General features: G+C 31.8%; 2 protein-coding genes across 3 annotated transcripts; one reads left to right on the top strand and one right to left on the bottom strand.

Annotated features, from left to right (window-relative positions):
* Positions 1–987: 987 nt before the first annotated feature.
* On the bottom strand, positions 988–2,495 carry LOC130737075 (uncharacterized). The gene is made up of 2 exons (XM_057588845.1): positions 2,429–2,495; positions 988–1,373 (listed from the first exon to the last, which is right to left on the bottom strand). The coding sequence occupies exons 1-2, from the start codon at positions 2,493–2,495 to the stop codon at positions 988–990; spliced, it is 453 nt and encodes a 150-aa protein (XP_057444828.1).
* A 7,468-nt stretch (positions 2,496–9,963) lies between these two features.
* Positions 9,964–14,208, top strand: LOC130739914 (uncharacterized). 2 transcript variants are annotated; one of them, XM_057592384.1, is made up of 13 exons: positions 9,964–9,982; positions 10,538–10,622; positions 10,698–10,742; positions 10,821–10,919; positions 10,997–11,107; positions 11,710–11,884; positions 11,995–12,051; positions 12,186–12,322; positions 12,418–12,477; positions 12,564–12,641; positions 13,299–13,372; positions 13,669–13,748; positions 13,870–14,208. In XM_057592384.1, the coding sequence occupies exons 2-12, from the start codon at positions 10,551–10,553 to the stop codon at positions 13,718–13,720; spliced, it is 960 nt and encodes a 319-aa protein (XP_057448367.1). In that variant the 5' UTR covers positions 9,964–9,982; positions 10,538–10,550; the 3' UTR covers positions 13,721–13,748; positions 13,870–14,208. The 2 variants fall into 2 exon arrangements, with proteins under 2 accessions (XP_057448367.1, XP_057448366.1); XM_057592383.1 differs by lacking the exon at positions 9,964–9,982 and having other exon boundaries at positions 10,298–10,622.
* The last annotated feature ends 3,872 nt before the right edge of the window (positions 14,209–18,080 follow it).

Here is an 18,080-nt window from a genome sequence, read left to right as displayed (position 1 = left end):
TCATAGGTACATAGAAGGATGGAAGAGTAGCATTAGGCAATATTCTGTGGAGGAGGCTTGATCCAATTAGACATAAGCACGTGATGAAGACTGAAGAGCATCTAATAAGATTGATATAAATATTATTCAACTATTAATATTGCTCTGCTCCTAAATTTGAACATTATTGTGTTGGTTTGGTTGCACTTGAATCTGCATGATCTAGGAAACTAGAGCACGGAACAGAGTTGTATTGGGGGAGAAGGAGAACATAAAGTACTAGTTTCAGACACTTTTGAATTTCTTTTTTTGACGGGTACTTCTGAAATTAATAAATTATTATGATGATGACCCATACGCATATATAATTAGTGGTAGTGAACAATATATTTAATTATATTATTAAAATTTTAAATCAATTTTTTATTTAAAATTAACTTTCATGTTCATTTAAGGATATTTGTTATTTAATAAAAAAGAAAAAATATATTTAGTTATATTAAAATTATGTTATTAAAAATTAACTTTCATTTTCATTTAAGGATATTTATTATTTAATAAAAATCCATTCTTCTCATACGGAACAACTTTAAAAAGCCTCGTTTTCAAGTAATTTTTTTTTTCTGTTTCCTTTCTTCCTTTTTCCTTTCTTTCTTCTTACATTTCTTTTTTAACCAAGCACGTGTATATATTACTTTTCTTTCTTCCCTTGGTTTTTTTCTTTTTTTGAAGAGTTATAAAAGTTTCAAACATCTTTTTATTTTTAATAAACATTTCAACATAATTTATGCAAACCGTTTATATTTGTTTGTCTTAATATTTTTCATTGATGGGTGTCGTAATATGTTGTTTGTGAAGATCTTAGCCCTCCCTCAATGCTCTTGTGTTGCAGTGTTGTTTCCTTTGAGGGCTTTGCACCACCATGTTATAAAAAAAAGTTGTGTGACAATTATTAAAATAACATTTTTTTTTGTACAAAACAGCTTAAAGAAAGAAAAAGACCACACACTAGCGCCTCATAAAGAGAGTGTCACGATAGTCATCCGCAAGCATAGGAGTTACTTCTGTCGGAGGTGTATCCAAACAGCGCATCCGACAAGTCCCACGAGCACCATCCTTCGCCAAATAATCCACAACCGAATTGCCCTCACGAAGAATGTGATCAAACCTCACAACCCAATCCTTACCCAGCAGCTCACGAACCAAGCCGAGAACCGCAGCATAAGCATGAAACCTCCCACACCCATGCTCCAAGAGTGATAAGGCATGCTTGGAATCAGAGAAAATCACAATTCGACGGAACCCACGCTCCCAACAAAGATGAAGCCCATAGAGAATGGCCAACAACTCTGTCTTCAGAATCTCTAAGACGCCAACAAAATAGCATTTAAAACCTGAAAACACAAAAAAAAACTTATTAGGGAACTAAATTATAAAAAGCATGAAATAAAGCAATATTTTTATAATTAAAAAAGAAGTTTCTTTTTGTTCTTTGGCCACCAGTCTACACGGGGGAAAGAGATCACACGTGACTAATCCGGCTCGGGATACGGTAGTGATATCTCTGGCCACAAAGGTATTAAGTGTTGTGAAAACTGAAAGTATTTTCTCAAAAAGAAAAAGATTTTGTCTCAATTTATTCTTTTTTATTTATTGTGATACAAAGCTTGCATTCAAGTGTGATTACTCACCCAAATTTTTGTTTAGAATCTCAATTTTTAGATACATAATAAAGCGTAATGACACCCTATATGTATGCATTATATTTTTCACTCTATCCCACTCTCTTACTATTATATTATATAATAGTATTTTGTTAATTCTTACATTAATAAGAGATTTAATTAAATAAAATTTTATAAGTGTGCACCGATCAACGATCAGTACCATTCTTGAGGTATAATATAATATTAAAGTCAAATTGAGACTTGTCTATTTTAAATTACTCATATACGCGCAAATGTTTATTCTTGCAAATTTCACGTTTAAGATGTTCATCCCTAGGTATGAGAGATGGTGCTAAGCTTCCACATCGACTGCTAATACGACTAAATGTGCCTTTATATGGTAGAACAATCATCACCCTCGAGCTAGTTTGAAGAGTTTGACCTAATCCAAATTCTAAGATATATCCACTACAAGAAAAGCGTGAATTTGCATTGGGCGTTAACTGACGCTATAACCAATTTAGTGTGGCACTAGAACTGGTTTTAAACGGATCAAAGTTAACACTTAGCATCGGTCTCGATGATCGACGCTATGTTTAGTGGCAGATCAGACGATTCTAAACTAACGCTACTATTATCTTATTAGCGTCATATAGTGTTCAAATTATTTTCATCACTTCACCAGCGAAATCGAGTTCACATTAATAAGTCTCAAATTTCACAACTTGTTTATTTTTAGTTATTTCTTGAGGTGTCCTCTATTTGTCATCGAATACATGTACAGTCATCGAATGCCTTAAATTCAGCCATGTAGCTTACTTCTATAATCATTTCCAATTCCCAATCCATTATACGAGAAACAAGAAATGGGGGGAAGAGTAGAGAAATGAAAGTGACCAAAGAGCCAAACTACATGATCGAATTTAAAGCCTTCCATAATGCACAATACTTCATGACTAGTGGTGGAAGGAAGAAAGACCCCTTATTAATGTATGAAAAGTCCTAAATGCTCTTAATGAAAAAAAATATAAAAAAGTCCTCACTCTCTTCACATTCTTTCTCTCTCCACTCTCCTTACCTCTTTTCTCTTTCTTCCACCCCCACCACCCACCGCCACCTCCGCCGCAGCCGCCACCACTGCCCCCACCACCACCGCTGCCACCACCACCACCACCACAACTTTCCCTTCTGTCGTTTTTGAAAATATCCAACTTTAGGGAGTTGTTTCTGTCGTTTTTTATTTTTTTCTGCAAATGAACTCACTTTAGAAGTGCGTTACGCACACACTTTAGAAGTGCGTTTTGCTGCAAATTTGTACATAACTATTATTAGATGGTTTTTAAAAATCGTGAGACTACTAGAAGGTGTAGGAATTTGGAGATTCTAATTGCATATTTGAGTTTAGAATGATCCTATTATCTTAACTAATAAGTGACAGTCCAAAATTCCTTCCGGAAATTATACAGAGAAAAAAAGAAATATCTGTGTTGCCTCGCACTTTGAAAGTGTGTGACTATCGCACTTTGAAAGTGCGATAGTCACACACTTTCAAAGTGCGAGCGAAAAAAAATTATAAAGAACTTTTTTGGATTTTACAAATCTATCAGGGTCGAAATAGCTGTGGGGGGTCTAAATAACAATTCTCATATATATATATATATGTGTGTGTGAGTTGTAGAAAAAATGATAAGCATGTCATATTCTTTGATGTCAAAATAACTCAACCAGAGAAACAACTATAATTAAGAAGAGATAGAATTCAATAATTATCCATCTGAATAAAATTGGATGTTGTCACAATAAAAATAATTTGAACATATTTATAATCTATATCTATATATATATGTAAAGCTCACTTGAGCTTTTGCATTAAACTCATTAGCAAAGAGTATTAAATGCATTAAACCATATAATTCTCAAATTAAAAACTAAAAAAATTATTGTCAATATTAAAAATTAATTTTGATAAAAAAAACTGAAATTTTCTTTAGTTTTGCATTTGACAAATATTGAAAATTAAAATTAGTTAATAATAAAATAATATTTTTAATAAATAATGTAGATAAATAGTTTTAAAATTAAAAAGCGCCGCTAAAATGAATTTAAATTTAACTATAACATATATGTGCATTATTGAAAAAATATCTAATAATAATTTTGATCTATGATATATTAGTAAAAATTACTTATCCATGAGAGGATTGTTCTCATGAATCATTTGCTATTAATAATATTCATCTTTTGTTGTAAAAAAAAAATTACTTAAGGAAGCATAATAGAGAAAAATAATAATGGTCAAAGTTGAATAAATGTTCGTTGTGAGAGGCATATCCATTTAATGTGATCGTAAAACCTCGAGAGATTATAAGTCTCTTGGTTATCGGCTTTGAGAAAACATTCGGAAAAAATTAAATTCAATAAGAAAATAATACTTACTAATAGATAATTTAGAAAAAATAGTTTAAAAATTAAAAAATTTATATTTATATGTAAATGAGACTTGAGTTTTACATTAAAGACATTAAATCATAAAACTCTCATACCTTTGTATTAAAATACATTAAGAAATAATAAATTTTCTTTGTAATAATATATGAAAAATAATTAAAAACTGAAAAAAAATTGTATTGTCAATTTTTTTTTTTGAAAGCGAAAGTAATATTATTAATAAAGCAACCATGAGAAAAAGTTCTCAAGGCTGAAAAAAGTACAAGATACAAGTCACATAAAATATTCAAATTGTCAAAAAATATTCAACTACTTACATTAAATAGCAACATTCAACAACTTAAAAAACATGAGATTATCTTTAATTAGGTTTGAATTTGACAAATATTAAAAATATAAGTTATTTAATAATAAATAATATGGATAAAAAATTTAAAATTGAAAAACAAATGCCGCTAAAAGATATTTAATATTAACTATAACATATATCTGCATTATTAAAAAAAATTAAATATATTTTAATTTCTATATATGATATATTAGTAAAAATTACTCGAGGAAGTATAATAGAGAAAAATAATAATGGTCAAAGTCGAATAAATTTTTGTTGTGAGAGATCTGACATATTCACTTAACGTGATCGTATAGCCTCAAGGATTAGTATCATGGCTATTTCCTGTGAGAAAACATTCGCAAACTAAATAAGTTGAAAAAAATTAAATTCATAAGATAATATTTTAGGCTATTTTTTTTTTATCAAAAGGCTATTTAAGTTATCACTTCTTGGTCTTGACATGTCAGAGTAAATGATTTTTCAGGTAAAAAATATAAAAAATGATTTAAAACTTATTTTATGAAATTAAACATTTATTACCTAACATTTCTTACGAAATTTAAATATTTCAAATTAAATTAATTATTTTTCATATTATTAAATAAATAAATAATTTAATTGTTAAAATGATTTCTATGTTAATAGTTAAATTGGAGTAATATTAATTATTTATACAAAAGAAATTATATTATTATTAAAAGATAGATGTACAAGAGAACAATCCTCTCATGAAAAATAGGGGTTAAATCAATACAAGAATATCCCCTGCAGCCTTGCCAATTTATTAAATATTTTGGTGCTTAAAACAACTTATGCCTGAGCCTCATTAAAACATTAATAGAAAAAATTCAGTGGAAAAAACCCTAGGGAAGGAAAAAGAGTACTCAAAACACAAGCGAGCAACCAATATGTCAATAACAACTGCAAATATATAACCTCATGCTACCATAAAAAATTTCTATAATAATTCAAAAATACTTAACACAACTTTTTTATTTATAATTAAAAAATATTTTAATTTTAATTTAATTAAACTATAATAATTGTTATATAATGTTAAAAAATATTGTAAGTAAACCCGTGCAACGCACAGGTATAATATCTAGTAAGTAGTATTTACAACCAATTGTAATATATAAAGAGCAATAAGTTATTGCTTTAATTTTAAGCGTATGAATCACTCCTTCAATCTTCAAAATATGTTCTTCAAGAGCATATGTGATATGTCTTCTGCTTGTCTCCTTCGATCTTCTTTGTCTCTTGATATTCCCTAACATCATTTTCTTTTTTAACATTTTCCATGACTATCTAAGGTACTCTTTCTCAGTGTCTTTTTTAAAATCTAAGCTACTACTAACAAAATGCTAAGAAGGCACATAGAAGAAACCTCAAGCAATCCCTAGAACTCGCTCACAAGTACCAAGCAAAAATTTCTATTTCACATAAACAGCGTAGGAGATATACACATAATAAAACAAAACTGATATAGACCCAGCACAGTTTTGTTTCAATTGTCAAGTTAGAGGTATCTAAGGATTATTATGTCAAATTTTTTAGGGATGGCAAAAGGTTAAAGAATAATTAAATTGTAAAATGGGTATTAACACCCAAAGTGGGTATCTATATATGAAGCATCCACACCATAACCCCTCCATAAACTTGGTTTTCATGTGATCGAATTTGCATCAAGTAATATATATATATATAGTACTGTTTAAGCAGAATACTACTAGCATTTGCATATAATTCTGTCATGTTAGAATAATTTCTCCCTTCATAAAGCTAAACTACCCTTTTACCTTCTTTCAAAATCAACTCTCTCTCAAACGTGAAATTAATCTTCTAAGTTTTCAAGCACACTGTAATTTGACTAATTATTTCTCATATCATGCACAACTTTCACGTGTTTAAAAGTGGCACTACTGGCTCTACGAAGACTCCCTTACATATATTACTGTAAGAAGAAAAAAGATGGCTTTGTCAAATGAAAGAGTACCTAGCTTTAACCAAACAGTGAAAAAGACATACCAAGGATGAGCATCCTACGAAGTCAACATCTGGACACACAACACTCCTATGCTCACCTTTGAGACACGTTTCTAATCTATCTTCCTCTGATTTATGTGTTACCTTCCATCTAATCCAATAGTAGAATGATGATATATGCCACCCCCCTTTGTATCCTTTTCTTTTTCCTTTTAATGTTTTGTGTGTGTTAATTAGTTTACATTATTGGGCCTCACCTAATTTGATGCCTCTAGAGTTAAATGCAAAAGTACTATTATTTATCAAAGTGCCAAACAAGTTTGCCATATTCGATATCAAATTCGGTTAGGCATAGATCATAGCTAGAAAGTTACCTTATTCCCTGCTTTATATAACACTTCTGAAATCATACTCGTGTACTTAACCTGTTCCTGCACATGATTTTTTCCAATCCAATGGCTAGCTTTTGTTGCAGCTGCATTTTGAGCACGTTTTCACCGTGATTCTTTTTGCTTTTCTAATACAGCATGTGCCAATATACATCACATTTTAACAGTGGGGAACTGCCACCATGTGCTTGTTATCATCAGAAGGCAATTTAGGCACAGTGGCTCACTGATTACGATCGATTTGGTTCTCACATTTTGTGTCATTTTACATCATCGATGGAAAAGATTCTAACAGGTCCAATGGTTGAAACATATCAAAAACTTAAAGTACATCGAACAATTTATAGTTAGGCACCATCGATCTATATTGAGCTCCTCCCAGTGGAAGTTTCCCCAAAATGATCAAGCAAGTATATGTACGTGAACCAGTCGTGGTAATCTTTTCTCTTTATTTGAAAATTCAATGGGAGGGGATGACACATCTCTGTTTAAGGCAGACAAAACTGTTGAGCTCCGTGTAAGGTAAATGTACCTTACTCTGAAGGGATGAGTATGAGCTCGAATCTGCAACATATCTTATACGAGACATTATCATGTTCCACTCAACTAACCTTTTGCTATTAGACAATCCTAATTTGATTATATGGATTCACCAATTACTTTAGTCCTTTCATTTTTCATTAATGAAGTTGCAAACTGTAGGCTAAAGCAGAATTTGTGTCTTATTGAAATAAAGGTTTAGTGAGGCTAATCTTGTCTGCTCTGGTTCACCAACTATGTTTTAGGTTGTTCTGTAAAGGGAGAATTGCAATAACTTTATCTGAGATTTCTTTTATTTGTTGTATATCTTGTGTTATGCTATCATCCAATCAAAATTGAGTAATTTTTAACATAAAATAAGAGATACTTATAATTTTAAAAATAAAAATTTCATGACAGCTAAAGAATAATACTTAAAGCAAAGAAGGTACTAATTTTATCAAATGTTATGAAGAATTGTGTCCAATTTTAAACGACTAATCAAACAGTAACAAGGTCTAACAACCAACAAAAACAGTTACAAGATCTAACAATCCAAAAAAAACAGTAACAACATCTTACACATAATTATGTGAGCTGATATAGTTGTTCAATATTTTGTTACTTAAGTAAGTGGTTGAGGGTATGATTCCCAACTATTAAGAATGGACAAAATTCATTGTTCAACCTCCTACCGATTAATGCGACAATAGAGCAATAAATTAGTTCCATAATTATCGATTGTGCGATAGGTTATACGCTGACACCGAAACAACATCTTCGAATCCTGAAAGAGAACTTTGAAAAAAATTTCTACCTTACTAACAACTAACCACTAACATTTGCTTATAAAAAAAACATTCTACTGTTTTTATAATTATCCCTTTCTTTCTATAACACATAGTGAAATCATACTGTTTTTTGTTACTCATTTCTCTTCCTAAAGTGACTACACCCAAAGTGGCGACGTACTGGCGAGTATACTCTTAGACATTTTCACATATATACCAGCTAATTTGTATTTTATGGTCCAGTAATAACCATATAGATTGAATGATTCAGTGCTTGACAGGATTGGAAAGTGATGTAACAAGGGTGGAAATTTTGTGTCCTTTGTAAAGTACAGTAGTTAGGCGGGGAGTGATGTTAATGAATGAGATTTTAGGCCTTAAAAGAAAGATTGAACTGCCAATTTGCCAGCCACTATCTATCTCGTCTTCAATGATAATGAACAAAAGTTTTCTGAGCTTTGAGTTAGCTGGCAACTGTCCTACAAACTAACTGGAGGAACACCAAGGATAGGATGTCAATAGCAGATGTGACTTGTTTATTGATTTATATTTAGTAAAATTAAATTATTTACCAAATACAATAAGTTTTTTAATATGTTATTTTTCAAAATTATTAATTCAAATCTGGTTCCTCTAAAAAGTAAAGTAAAGTAAGTCTTCACTTCATTGATTAAGTTAATTTTAATTGGCTTTTAAAATTAGATAATCATTATTAATAATGAGTTCAATCATTTTAGATGAGACAAATCCAATTTTCTCCTATAAACAGAACACATAATCAAACCTTACTAGCACAAAAAAGAAACCATTCTCAATTCAAAACGTTATGCAACCAAACTAAACAATGGCCCCGAAAGATAAATCATCGATTACACTTTTAAAACCATGTACTCCTCTTCTCATTTATAAGATCACTTTAGCTTTTCACTAGCATTAAAAATAAGTAGTTAAAACTAGTTGTTGCTATTATTTTTAAATTTATAGAAAGTTGTAAAACTAGGTATTTATGATGTTTGCCAACTTTCCAAACCTTTTTTATTTCTAAGAGATGAGCCTTCAACGGTTACCCACTCTTAGGGCCTGTTTGATAGCAGTTTTAGTTTTCAGTTTTTAAAATAGTTTTCAGAAACAATTCTTAAAAACAGTTTTCAGAAAAAAAAAAAAAAAAAAAACAGTTTGAATGACATGTTTTCGAACATTTAGAAAACTGATATCTGAAAACTAAAAACTAAAAACTGATCGAAAATATCTTTTACCTGTTTTGGTTTTTTAGTTTTAAAAACTAAAAATGAGAACTGTTTTAAAAAACTATTTTTGAAAACAGGTCTTACCAAACAAGTTTTCAGTTTTTAAAAACTGAAAACTGTTTTGGAAACAGTTATCAAACATGCCCTTAATGAGTTGTTTTTACATACACACAATAAGAAGTTAGAATATTGGGTGAACATACAATTCGAGGGTACATATATAAATATTTCCTATTCATCATGTTTTCCTTTGTGCTAGTAATTAGTAAGGACTAACTTAGTTATGTTTTATTTTTATTAGACTCAGTATTAGAAGAAGGCGAAGGAGTCTAAGACTTAGACTAGGACACCACCCCTGAGGTCCACGACGTAGATGAAGCTACCAAACTTCAGTTATGGAAGGACGTTCTTCGGGGCAAGACTCGTGGTTGATATTACGACACATGAAACTTGTCCTCCAACATAAAAGCTAGTGTGACTTCACCGACTGAAGTCCTCAGTTTCTTTCAACGCTAATAATGGAGGGTTGTCTAAGGAGGCAACAAGATGGAGGGCTAAGACTGAGATGGCTAGAGCCATTGTTGTGGCTTCCACAGAGAATTACGTGACATCCAGTCAGGAGGTAAAATATTTCGATGAGTAATTATAATTTGTAGCAAAGTAAAATGGTCTCTGGTTCAGATTTGATTATTCTAAAGTGATTGAGACATTGATTTGAATTTTTCTAAGTCAATCCCTTAAATAGGTAATTGTTCAATATCTTGTTCATAATTCATAATATATATAAAGATGCAACTCCATAACACAAAACGAACAAAGATGCATCTTCCCATTAACATTGATACCATCATACATTCTTAGCCTCTTTTTGGTCAATAAAGAGAGTCTTATACATTCTTGGTCAATAAGACTCATACATTCTTAGGCTGAATCAATATTTTTGGTCATTACAAAGAAGACATGGGCTAATGATATTTTTGGTCAACAACACGGGCTCATAGTTTATCTTCCATACCTGGCCCAGTAACATCTTTTCTTAGGCCCAAGCCCTCGCAACTAAAAACACCATCCACGTAATTTTGCACAACGAAACCCGGGTCACACACTCACAAACCGCGAAACGGCGCCGTTTTAAACTGGACTCAGGATATAAAAAACTGGTGCATTCGAAATGCAGAAGAAAAACGGTAATGGAATTGCTCAAGTTTTCCAAGTTCAAGCTCCAACTTCAATCTCTCATCACCGAAGTTCGAGATCTCAGGGTAACAATCTCCGTCTCCGATAACCGCCATGGCTGTTTCCTCCGTTTATTCTTCCACTAACTTCAACCCTTTCAGGACAGAGAACGCTCCACCACCGAGCAGAATGACCACCTAATCCAGGTTTTCAATTTTCTCCATTTCCGTCGTGAATTCTTTTCAATTCCTTTTATGCTGATTCCATTTGCGATGTGCGAGCAGAAGCATAAGCGGATTGAGGAAGAGTGTAGCCGAAAGATACAGGAATTGCAGGACGAGTTGGGTTCTGTCAGAGAAGAGCGGCAGAAATTGGAGAGAAAGGTTTGGGGAATTTAGGGTTTGTGCAATCGTTGAAGGGTTTTTTTGTTATGTGAAGACATTTGTATTTGGTAATGCAGGTGAATTACCTTCAGAATGACAATGTGCTGCTTGAAAACAAGCACAAAGAGTTGAACGAAACCCTAAATGGCTTACTTCAGTCTAGGGAAAGCTTTGTGAATGCTTACGAGGTTAGTGTGTATGATTTCCACTTTTATGATTGGTTATTAAATCTTATTATATAAGCTGAGGGGTTAAAGTTAAACCATGGAATTGATAGTTACTAAATTCAAAAGGATAATGTTAAATTGCTAAACGGCGAGAGGAAGAGAGGCTTTTCTTTTTTAACCCCTCTTGGTTCAATATTTTCAATTACCTTTCATGGTTCAATTTTCCAATTAAACAATATGTGTCTGGATTTGAGCATAGCTGAAATTGGTATGCTTTGTGACCTTTGTCGGATGATCATGTAAAGTCAATAAGCTTAAGCCATTTAAAAAAGTACATATATTGTTAGTCTTCTATTAGCTATTAGTCGTATAAACCACATGTTTGAGCTCAAGTGAACCTTTTTTTATCTTTGTGGGGGGAGGGATCAAGAGCAAAGTTAGTAGGTTTAGACGACATGATTTGGTAAATGGATTCTCAGTGTTGTTGTGGATATAACTAATAGTCTAACACAATGAAGGGTCATGCTTAATAGGGAAACAGGAAACTAATAACTGTTGGAACACCCCTATTTATCGACTGACATTGATTGTGTTTTCGGGTTTGAAAATAATGGGTTATGCAGGAATCTACTTCTCATATGAAACGTACAATCGAATCTAAAGATAGGATGCTTGGTGTCCTTTCAGAGAAGATAAACTCTCATCTATTATTATTTGATTCTATAGCGAAGGAGGTGTTTTATATCAAGCAGACTGTGGATAAAGTCCAGAACACTGTCAATGATAAAGAAGAAGTTGGTAAGTAGTTTTCCAACTAGTAGTGATTCCAAGGGCACATATGTGGATATTCATACAGACCATAGAAGTTTTATTGCGTATTCACTATTTTCTATATTTCCTCTACTCAGTGATCAGCTTGAAAAACAAAATGGATCGGGTCTCTGCGTTTGAAAATGAGTTTATTGGTAATATGGAAATCCCACTAATCTGTCTTACATATTAAAATATTTCAATATGATATTAGTGATAGTGGTGGTATATATGTTCTGGGTTATATTCCATCTTTTTATCAACTCAAAACCTTCTGTTTTTGTTCCAGGACATATTTCTGACCAAAGGAATAGACTGGAAAATAACGAGGCTGCATTAAGAAGAAAGGATAGAGTCATCTCAGAACTTGAAGCAAAGCTGGATAGAGAAAAACTTAGCAATAATAGCCAATCTCAAATAGAAGATATATCCATACCAGCATTGAAGAGTTATCTATATCAAATACAAAAAAATAAATTCTTTCATCAATTCTTTTTAATTTTTTTCTTAACCAGCCTCACCTTCAGAAAACTTTATCAGCAAAGGATGCAGAGATACATAATTTGATTTCAGACAAAGAGGTTTGATATATGACTTCTTCAAAATGTTTATGACTTCTTATTGGAAGTCCTTACGACTTTCTGACTTTTGTGAGAATAATTCAAAGGCATTACATTATGAAGTTGGAAGCTTAAGACTCATATTACAGAGGATTCGGGACACTGTCACAAATATGAATGAAGAGGTAAATGGAATTCATCAATTTTTGGTAGAAGGATTTGTTTTTTCAACATTCAATTTCTGACTTCACTCTGATATTTCTGTTGTGTATTTAGCTGTTCTCTTCTCTTTTTCGAACTTTATCTATCAATTGTAAATTTCAAAGGTTTATGAAGGCAATGAGGATTACTATATTTCTGGCACTGGAAGCACATTATTCTGATTCGATTTTTTTTCACATGCCTCATTGTTTTGGAGATATGCATGCGTGTTTAAATGAATAGCCGTGGAATTCTGCATCTTTAGACACCATTGCTTCTTATTTATTAGTTTTCATGAATTCTGCATCTTTAGGTGTATATGTTGAGATTTGGATTGTAATGTTGGCATCATTTATTCAATCAAGTCAACTGTTACCACATTAATGATTTTTATCTTGGGTGCCACGTTTTGGTTGAATCCCACACTATGCAATATAATATTCTATCTTTTCATCTCTATTTGACCATTTCTTTAATCTTATGTATTCCTTCTCACTATTACTTACAATTTAATTATTCTTTTACCTTTTGTTTCTCCCCATAAATTTGACATACTAATCCTTAGATACCTCTAACTTGACAATGGTGTGCTGGGTCTATATCTAGTTTTATTACCTCGTACAATGTTTATTTTATTCCAGGACAAAAGGTTATTCTCATCAATTTTGCAACATAAAGAAGCAAGTGAAATGGACATAAAGATTGCAGATAATAGGTAAAACTAATTTACTTAATGGTGCATTTGTTAACTTCTTTTAGAGATTACTGTTTGAAAATATAGGCGTATTCAGTATTTCAGTACAGAAATAAAAAACTCTGTTGGAGACAGACATGTCTTTTCTAGGCAGTTGGTTGATCATTGGCTATTCCTTCATTCTTGTATGCATGAAAATGTGTACTTGACAATGACTTAATAGAAGATGTTGGACTTACTTCATTTCTAATTCGAGGCTTATAGATGAATGATTCAATCATTTCATTCTGATTAAAACAATAACGTCACCTTACTAGGATGGAAGATATTGTTCAAAACAATAAAGTGGAGACTCAAGAACCTTCTTGATCGGTCTCTTACAACTTACAAGGCACAGGTTTGTTTAGTTTTTCATTTATAGGTTTGTAAACTAGTTATAGTGATTGGAACTGTTTATATCAACAACAACCCATGTTGTTTTTATTGTACTTTGAAGTTTGAACTTTGAACCATGGCAGTCAAAAGAGGACTACGCATTTTCCTTGAAGGTTTTCCCCCCTCTCAGGCTTCAGTGTTAGCAATTGGCTGTTCTGTCTGATCTTCAAATAACCAAAGAAACACCTACTTGCAGTTTCCTTAATTGATCTTTGTGAATGATTTTTTTTAGTTTAGCTGTTTGTTTTAGGATTTGTCATTTATTTCCACATTTTCAGCAATAAATTGAAATTCCTCTGACTATTGTTGCAAAGTGATTTCAGTTTCTTAGATTAAATCAAAGACCAAAAAATGAACAGCAACCATGTGCTGAAAACATGTAACCCTGTATATTTATCAAAACATCTAAGAGACATTATGTATGGATAATGGTTGAGGCTGCTTGCAAACTTGTTCAGAAGGTCTTCTCTTGGGTGAGGAGTTCGGGATTGTGTAGTCAACACTGTAACTATTATCTGTATATCTTGTGATGGAGGAAAGGAAACGCAAAAAAGTTTACAATGACAGTGATTAGAAGACTTCTGAGATTACAACCTTCACTTGAAATAAATTTAAACTTGCAAGGTTTGAAGAGTAATTAACGACTAGCTCCATTATGCAAGGCCAAAATTATGTACCCAGCAATTAAACGTAAGAGTCACGGGCGTGAGGTATCATGCTTGACCCCGTGGACTGGTGGACATGTTTAGTTTAAAATTAAGCTTAGCTTATTTCCAGCTTGTTATATTCATTAGTTTATACTAAAACTGTTTTCTTATTCATCAGTTTATACTTTATACCATAGACAGTAAGCTCAACCTCTATTTTGAAGGGAAGTGTGGCATTTGTTTTGATTTTATACTAAAAACTTTTGGTCTAACATGAATTTTGGGACCAAATGAGCTAAAGCCAAAATGTTTGGAAATTTTGGCATTTATTTTGTTGGCTTGCTTCTATTATTCTTTGGCAGATTACAGCCAACTGTGTCTCTGATAACTGACAGAAAGGTATGAGTGAAACACTTATTTTTCTGCTCCCAAAGGCTGTAAAGTAATTTAAAATTGAAATATGTGCTATTCAATTATGTTAATTTTTTAGTACTTCAAATTGTTGTTCATCCCTTACCCGCAATGTCTGACTGTATATTGAATAATTATGCAATAAGTTTTGGTGTTCAATAGTGCAACTTGCAAGAAGTTAAATTACCAGATCATATTTGGTTACTCAGGCATCATAGAGTGCCACTTGAAAACATGGTCCGATTCTCTTGCTTTTATATATTCTCCAAGTATCTTTGGCGTTGTTCACAAATTCCTTCTGTATGCTGTTTTGGACCTTAATTTGGTAGTATCTGATCTTATGTTTGTTTTGCTGTTCAATATTTTATTTATACAAACTTCAGGAAGAGATAAAATTGTAATGGTTTTTGAAAAATGCAGTGAAAACCCCGAAGGGTAATGTAACCGTGTAAGACCCTAATGACACTAGTATTAATGTGTTACTAACAATATCTAGTTTTATTTGGTTTTATTTAAGTACTAGTTGGGATCTTATGGAAAATCCCAAATTAACTGACTTTTTTTTTATCTCTTTCTAACGTAAAACGAGAAGGAATTCCTACATCAAGTTCTCTGCTCATTTGTCTAGTTGCTTATATTATATAATATACATATTTAATTATTTGTATGCCGATATTTTGGAGTTCAATAAGGACGTGTATTTTAAAAAGATTAATCATTCGGTCATGTTTGACGTCAAGTTTGAACCCTTACTCGCCGCTAACTTTACATTATTCAAAGCAGCAGAAAGAAATGTGTGATGAATCGAGTCAAAGCAATTAATGCAGTGACTAATAAACTAAGAATGCATATATTTAAGAGCCACTTTGGTAATGGTGATCGAGCAGGAACCAAGGACGAGAGTTTGCTAAATTGGGAGCGCAGGCGTAGAACTGCAATTACCATGAATGAATTGAATTGGACGCTATATCCATGATTGAATTGAATTTGGTCAGATAGAGACAGTGGCCTTACACACCAAAAATAAAAAACACAGTGGCCTTACACACCAAAAATAAAAAACACAGTGGCCTTACCCCACAAATAATGATGCCAAATAAAGTTTTTAAATCTTAATCATTCTTTGACAAAAAAAAATCATAATCATTCATAATTAAATCTAATGTTTGTGAATAATTATCATGTTTTTTTTTATAATGAATAAATTATCATGTTTTCATATAAAAACACATTTCTCGTAATATAATAAGATACAGTCCCCTAATGATAGCTTAAGTGGTAAGAGTTAGGGGACATATAGGTTGGGTGGGGAGGTCCCAAGATCAATCCCTAACGGGTGCAATATATCTTTCCGATGTAAAAAAAAAATAATAAGATATATCTCATTTATAAATTTCGGATGAGTGACATTTCCTAGTTTATGCTAGAATACGAAAAATCAAAGATTAAGATAAACACTACTCAGCCACCACAGAACCAGATATTTTTATTGGTTAGGTGAAAGTTCATAAGCACATACATTTTAATTAGGACATTACTTGTTCCAACCTTAACCTATATAATTGCCCTTAACATAGTTTTGAAAATGACATAATTGGCACTATCTTTGGAAAAAAACAAAAGGTTGGACATTTCTCTTTCTTGATCACCCAAGCAGCTGTATTTTCTCTCTTGCAGCCAGCGACCAGTAGGCAGTAGCTACCCTCACGACTCATAATTGACAAGTTTTTCTTTTTCTTTTCATCTCAAGCATGCCTCATGAAAAATAAATTATAACTCGAATAATTATTTGTTGTAATACTAACTAGTTATCTACCTCTTTCAAAAAAAAAACTAGTTATCTACCATAACCATAATTAGCAATTCAATTATATATTAACATGTGTATTTTGTATTCGGCGGATCTCCATTAAAATGGATTTCTTTTTTACTGAAAAATAGAATTTGAGGAATGCTCAGTGATAACGAATTTGACCAAATCAAAGTTGGGATAGGTTGGGAGATTAATCAAAAGAAAAGAAAAAGTAATTAAATGAAACAATAAACTTGTGTGGACGACAATTGTCACGTAACTCGTAAGTTTCATATCATACTCAGCATTATTTCCCAAAAGACTACTTGATGGCTTGAAAAATTCTTTCATGAATTGAACGAATCAGAGTTTCAAGCAATCAATTTTCTATAGCTATACAAGAGAGTCAAACAAAGACAAATTTCGTCCGATGCCAAATAGAATTTTCCTTGCTAATTAAAAGAAACTCAAGTTTAATATTAGACACCCCAGTTGATTATAAACAAAATATAAATCGCAATGCATGGGATTCATATTTGATATTTCGCATTCATTTCATTATATAGGACAATATCCACCCACATTTTGTTTTGGGTTATAGCCATCCACATTGATAAATAATTCAAGTTATAAAGAAAAGTGAGTGAAAGGTTGACTAGTTGAGTAGTTTATAATAATTTCATGAGTTTGATGAGAAACATGTGTGGAAGGGGTATGTACTAATATATGATTTTGTATTTGATTGAATTGATTTGCAAGAAAAAACAGGATGAGTCCTCGACTTTGATGTCTAACTACATATATATAGGTTAATCTCTTGTTACTCTGAGAACAAAAACTACTAAGTTTAACACTCCAAGCGATCCCATAAAGGTAAAAAAGATGAAAATACATTGAAGCTAGACTCTGGTTCACTAGGTTTGAGAATTTCAAAAGAAATAAACTCAGGTTAAAAAAAGAAAAAAACGTAAAGTGCATTTTCTTAAAGTTGAGAGTGAAAGTTATTTTTTCTATGGAACTCATAGGTTATTTTGACGTTTTCTCTCAAAATTTGTGTATTTTCCCTTTTATATTGTATTAGATACAGAGGGTAATGTACGTACCAAAAAAAAAAAGATACAGAGGGTAAAATTATTCCAAACACGCTTGATCGCTTGTACTGCATTTGCTTGAAACAGATCTAAATCTGATTTGCATTAAATACATTGAAATTTCAGTCCAAATATGACACAAATTAAATGTAACACAAATCCAGAGAAAGATAAGAATCTAAAAGAGAATTACTCCCTCCGTTCCTATATAACTAATACTTTAAGGTTGTTGCACAAGTATTAAGAAATAACAATTAATGTTCTTGTTTTATTAAAATTGCAATCTAACTTCCTACTATACCTTTTATCTCTCTTATTAATTCTAACTTTTCAATTTTCCTACCACCAATAAA

Source organism: Lotus japonicus, chromosome 2, assembly GCF_012489685.1.
Source record: "Lotus japonicus ecotype B-129 chromosome 2, LjGifu_v1.2".
Classification (NCBI taxonomy): Eukaryota; Viridiplantae; Streptophyta; class Magnoliopsida; order Fabales; family Fabaceae; genus Lotus; species Lotus japonicus.
This window is presented reverse-complemented; position numbering and strand designations above follow the sequence as displayed.